Raw genomic sequence first — 6,099 nt, forward strand, 5'->3', positions numbered from 1 at the left:
CCCTCCCTCCCTCCCTCTCTGTTTGTACATGCTTGTGGAGGTCCATCTTGGGTGTTGGTCCTTGCCTTCCACCTTGTTTGAGGCAGAGTCTCTTGTTGCTTGCCTCTGCCTATGCCAGGCTGCCTGGGTTATGACTTCACAGAGATTCTTCTGTCTCCTGCCTCCTCTTCCCTTGCTGTGGCAGCTCTGGGATTACAGGCATGAGCCCTTCTGGCTTTATGAGGGTTCTTACTTATGCCCACAGATAAGTGTACCTCTCACTCCTCATCAAAGAATCTTCTTTTTGCAGCACACAGAGAATATTAAAGAGATCCACAGTTGGTCAAAATGCAGAGAATAAGTGACCGAACCCAGTTGGTACATCTACAATACAACCCTTACACCTTACTGAAGGGTGGTGCTGGTGGGGAGATTGTAAGAGCCAGAGGATCAGGATTCTGACTGTGAGGTAGTATCTTTTAGACATGACAAAGAAGCTGTACCCATGAAATCTCAACAATATGCTTGCTTAAACAAGCCCTGCATAATGACACCATCAGTTGACATAACAATGTGGAATGGGGAAATTTCACAAGGACCCACCTTTAGATCAATCAATGACTGCTGAGCGAGGGAGACTCAGTTTTCTCCAGGGACAAGCCCCCTGATTGTTATCCAATCCCAGTGGGGTAGCTCTAAACACATATACTCTTGAGCACCGCTAAATGGACTCAGTAGGTGTTTCTATACGCACACACACACACACACACACACACACACACACAAACTAATTGAATAAGAAGAGGTCATGGATTTGAGAGTGAGTGGGGGACACAGGAGGAGTTGGAAGGGGGAAAAGAAGGGGTTGGAATGATGTAAATATAGTACTTGTGCATGAAGTTTTCAAAAAATTTTAAATAATATATACAGTTGATTAATTTGGTCATTAATGTTAATAATTTAATAATAGAATTAAATAAATTAAGGAACATCATTAACATAAGCTTCTGTCCTGGACTAAAAGATATTGTCAAAGGTGTTAAGAAAATCAATGTCATTAGTTCACTTCTTTGTTTAAACAGTTGTTGACTTATGGTGAATAGTGTCTGATAAATTTGTGACACTAAAATGAGTTTCCACCATTATTTGGAAGAATTATTCTGCCACCAGCTGAGAGCCTTGGAACTTGAATTAAGTAGCCCAGACTGAGGAGTGGATCCCTTTGCTGTTTATGCTTCTCCTGGAGTGTCGTGGAAACATTCAATAATGAGTCAGCCACACTGAGTGCCTCTCTGCATCCACAGTTAGGCTTTTGTGCAGATGGGTTCTGATCATATGCTGTTTTTGGATTGACTCCTATTTTTTCTGAATTAGAAATGAGTGAAAGGTTGTTTTCTATTATCTAGTCATCTATCTAACTTTTCCCCAATATAATGGAGGGATGTTTTTAAAAAAATGAATGCAGTGTCCTCTTTGTGATTATACTATGACATCCTTGTAGAATGCATATTTTTTAACTTTATTAGAATTTTTAAAATATTATTTTTATTTTATGTATATGAGTGTATTGCCTGCATGTGTGTAAGTGTACCCATGTCGAGCAATGCCTGCAGAAGTCAGAAGAGGCTGTCGGATCCCCTGGAACTGGAGTTATGGACAGTTGTTAGTCCACCAGGTGGGTGCTGGGAATCGAACCTGGGTCCTTTGTAAGAGAAACTGGTGTTCTTAATCGCTGAGTCGTCTCTCCAGCCCCCTTTTATTGGTTTTTAAATTTCAAGACTGTGATTTTTTTTACCTCTAGAAGTTCAGTTAGGTGTTTTACGTTTTCTGTAGGGCACAGCTGAAGGTACTCTGGGACTGCAGACGAGTAGTAGAAAACTCATGTAAAACCTCTTAGCGTCTGGGAATGGGAAAGGTCCAACATCAAGGCCTGGGTGCCCAGGACCACAGCTGACAAGGGAGGTGGGAAGTCCATTCTTCAGAATCTGTCCTCCCAAGATTAGAAACTGTGAATGACAGAATCCTCCCCTGTTCCCAACAGAGAGGCAAGACTATAGAGTGGGTAATATTTAAAAACTTTGTTAACCTATCAAACATTTCTTGTAGGTTTTGCCACTGACATTATCTCCCCTGCTGACTTTTATTCTTTCCTAATCTTATAGCATGATTCTTGTGATACTATTCTTTTTTCATATTTTATTATTTTTATTTTTGTGTGTATGTTTGTATTGCCTGCATGCATGTGAGTACACCTGTAGTGCGGAGGTCAGAAGAGGGCATCAGATCCCCTGGAACTGGAGTTATGGATGATTGTTAGCTACCATGTTGGTGCTGGGATTCGATCCTGGGTCCTCTGCAAGAGCAGTCAGTGCTCTTAACTGCTGAGACACCTCTCCAGCCCCCATGATTATATTCTTTTGTTCTCTTTCTGCTTTCTTCTGTCTTCATGTGTTACTGTTTACTATGAGTCTTTGGCCTCTGGGCGAGAGAAGTTCTGGTTGGGTTGGTCACTGTTGAGTCTAAGGAAACACTTTAAACAGAGAGTTCTCTGTCCAAGTCATCTCATTGACTGTTGACCTTTCATGTATGATCTGTACAAAGCCAGTGTGTTGTTTCTGCTACAATCAAATTTGTCCAGAAAATAATAACCATCTGAATCATAATGTTTGCTTACACATTTGTGATGGGTCCTGGCTGGCCCTACTGAGAAAGTAGAATTGAAGAAAAAATATGAAATAAATTAGCCCAAGAGAAAGCTTAGACTTGCAGTACATAACCCACAAGTTCTAGATCCACTTCTAAGTAGTATTGGGAAAGAATATAGGCTTTGTGCTTATCTAGAGTTGCATCTCTGCTTGGCAGCTTCCTAGGTGGACAGCCTTGGGTCTTAGAAATTATAAACTTCTAAATAATATAGGAATTACACTATTTCTTTTAGGGTTGGTGTTAGAATTTAATATGATTGTGTATGTAAATCAAGAAGAAAAGCAATAAAAGTCATGACAGCAAACACACTGAGTCCTTATATGGCAAAATGTTATTATAAACTCCTTTTGTCTGTTAGCTCAATTAATTCTCATAACAACCCTACAAGATAATTATCTCCATTTGACAAATAAGGAGACTGAGACACAGGTAGCTTCCATAACTAGAGATTACACAGCATTGTAGGTGAAGGGGTGGATAGCTCTCCCTGTTAACATGTACACTGCACCACCTCTCCTCGTACCATCAGTGTCCTAGGTCTTAGGGTCCAGGATTTGTGTCCCCTAAGTCTCTGTGACTGTCTAGAGTCTATCCCTTGTCCAGTGCAGATGTGAAGAAACATCTTGTCTTCTCCTCAATTAGATCTGGCCACAGGACTCTGTTCCTGGTACACAGTGATCTCGAGGGGCATTTGGAGGTGTAGGGTATAGGTGAAAATTCAGTGAGAAGGAAAGACAGACAAGGAAATGAGCAACTTAAGACAGTGCAGGCCTTTATGTAGGGAAACCAACCTTCAGAGTGGGCCTCCACAAGAACCAGAGCTGGTTGTCTGCTTGTATGCTGAGCTGGGGTAGTTAAAGGGCAGAAAGCCAGGGGCTGGAAAGAGGTTGAAAAGTTTCCTTTTTTGGCCAGCAGTTGGCCATTGCTAAGGATAACTAGTGAGTGCTCAGTTAAAGAATGTTGGGTGATTCATAAACATCTTTTCTGGCTGGTTATTAAGGGGGGCCATTGGACAGTCAAGACTCTAGAGAAATTAATTTACTTCTAGAAGCCAAATTGTTGTAGTTTACTGGAGATGTTACAGTTTGACCAAAATGGGGGAGTTTCCAAAATGCTGTGGCCCTGGTTAACAGCAGGGTCAGGAATTTCCCTGGGCCTGTTTTACCTGTTCTCTACTCCTTCCCAAAGTTGATTACTCCTAAGGGATTATCTCCTGACCAGAAGTGTTCTCCAGCTAGGCTATTTTCCTTGCCTGTAGCCCAGTTGCCTCCCATGTCTCCTGTTTCCCTTTCACTTGCCCAGCACTGAGTATTTTAAGTAAGGCTAGTCCTTAAGCTAGACTAGCATTTTCCCCTTTTACTTCCCATTCTCTCTGTCCTTCCTATTTTACTTCTTTATATCTCAGGATGTCAATTTAATGAAAGGCTTTTGGCTCCTGAAGAAATAAATGAGTTGGAAAGGTGATATAGAGCAGAGCTTTTCAAACTTTAATGTGCCTATGAATCACCTACAGACCATGTCAGAATGCAGATTTTGATGTGATAGGTATGCTGGGGCCTGGGATCTGCATATCTGCAAGAGCTACTGGTCACCTCAATGCTGCGGTGGTCTCTGGACCATACTCCGAACATCAGGTATTTAAAGGCAACATACAAGATGGCAGATCATTTATTTATCTTGTTTCCTTTTCCAGTCATGTATAAAGAAATTAATTTCTTAGTAGAATTTAGTTAATGTGACTAGTTGTCAGAAGAAAATTTCCCATTTCAAACCCTTCCCCCCAGACTGCTTACCAGCATTGAGAAAGAATGGCATAAATTGATATAAACACTAAAAATGGGCGTTTTCCTTCATCACAAGAATTTAATGACTCTTAAATGATTCCTATTTCTTTTTACTTAACTGTATGTTACAGTATTGCCTTACTGCTGCTTAAAATGGAATCTCTCATAACTGGGAGGTAGGTTATTAAACCTATACTGGTGCAAGGACCACACACTTATTTCAATATCTGCTTTTTGGTTCCTCTTGTGTCACCTATGTAAAAGTAAAAGTTAAGGCAACTTTTATTTCTATATTTTTTGATTTGGAGTCAACTCACTAGGAACATTTATGGATAATTCTGTTAGGATTGGCTGGATAATGCTAACCTGGATGATGAAACATGTGTCAAGCTTTACACATGAGCAGAACCCTCTTGTGGAAATGGAATGGAGAAATGTATCCCTGGATGAAAGGCTTATGTCCTCTTTTTGTTTCCAGGGAGGAGAGCACTGTTACTACCAGGGTCAGATCCGTGGAAACCCTGCCTCATTTGTTGCCTTGTCAACATGCCATGGACTTCAGTAAGTGCCCCAGATAGTATTTATGTTATTTGTTATTTCGATAACTTTTCCTTATGCTTAATGTACTGTTATAAAATTTCTTATTTTATATTAAAGGAGTAATTTGAAGCCAGTGTTAGTTCTTGTTTGCATCCCCTCAGAGGCTTTTTAACCAAGGCAATTTTAAAATTAGAGTTGCAGAAGCCAGAGGCTTTGAAATGATGCTGTCATACAGTGATATTTGAAGAATTCTTCTAGCTTCATCTAAATTCAGGCAGTACTGGCCTAGGTAACTTTGGCTTCTGTTCTTCTGGATGTTTAGCCCTTCAGTAACAATTCTACCTTCCTTGATTAAGTTTTTATATTTTTAAGGAATAATAAAAATTTCTGTAGATGAAAACTCTTGACTCTTTGCAAAAAACAAAAGGCTGCAAATGACCCAAGGAGCTCTTTTTTCAGCCAGAATCCCACATACCTAGCAGTAGATCGTGGGAGGATACATATGTTCTCAGAACTCCAAAGAACAGAGTTTATCCTTTCTCACTTCCTTTCTCATAACCTTTGCATCAAAGAATGTTTGCTGATGGTTAACATGGGAATACATCTTCCTCCAGCCTGTCTGTGATGGTGATGCACAGGTGGCCAATCTCCTATTTGTTTTGTAATCTCTTAAATACTACCATACTATTCCTCAACATTCTAGTTAGACTAAATTATTCAATTCCTTCTTGTTTGTTTTACTTATAGGGGCCATGGAACAAGCTAAGACTTAATTAGTTCTGTTAAAATTTTGTTGGGAACTTTCCTATTTTTAATGAGTTAGAAACATGGCCTTTTTTTTGGTCTAATAATCTGTTTTGGGGAGTCTGCTGTGTACCAGCATTATAAATGTTAAAGCACTCAAAGGGGGAATTCTGAGAGGTCAGTCAGTGCAATGTGATAGGTATTATTTGTTTTCTTTGAGAGAGGCAAAAAAAAAAAAAAAAAAAAAAAAAAAAAACACAGGAGAAAAAAAAAGCAGGGGTTTGGGCAACACAGAGAAGGAAAAAAGAGGGGGTCCAAGGAGCTGTTTTCCTCGCACGGTGAGGGG

General features: G+C 40.0%; 1 protein-coding gene across 12 annotated transcripts in view; it reads left to right on the forward strand.

The window, feature by feature from the left end:
* Positions 1–6,099, forward strand: part of Adam22 (ADAM metallopeptidase domain 22) — a 267,323-nt gene that overhangs the window by 156,532 nt on the left and 104,692 nt on the right. For all 12 annotated transcript variants that reach the window (XM_008822497.2, XM_008822498.2, XM_008822504.2 and 9 more), the window contains exon 5: positions 4,948–5,030. In XM_008822497.2, the coding sequence (XP_008820719.1) occupies positions 4,948–5,030 (83 nt within the window). The remainder of the gene's footprint in view (positions 1–4,947; positions 5,031–6,099) is intronic.

The sequence above is a fragment of the Nannospalax galili genome, unplaced genomic scaffold (genome assembly GCF_000622305.1).
Source record: "Nannospalax galili isolate Female #2095 unplaced genomic scaffold, S.galili_v1.0 scaffold85, whole genome shotgun sequence".
NCBI classification, from domain to species: Eukaryota; Metazoa; Chordata; class Mammalia; order Rodentia; family Spalacidae; genus Nannospalax; species Nannospalax galili.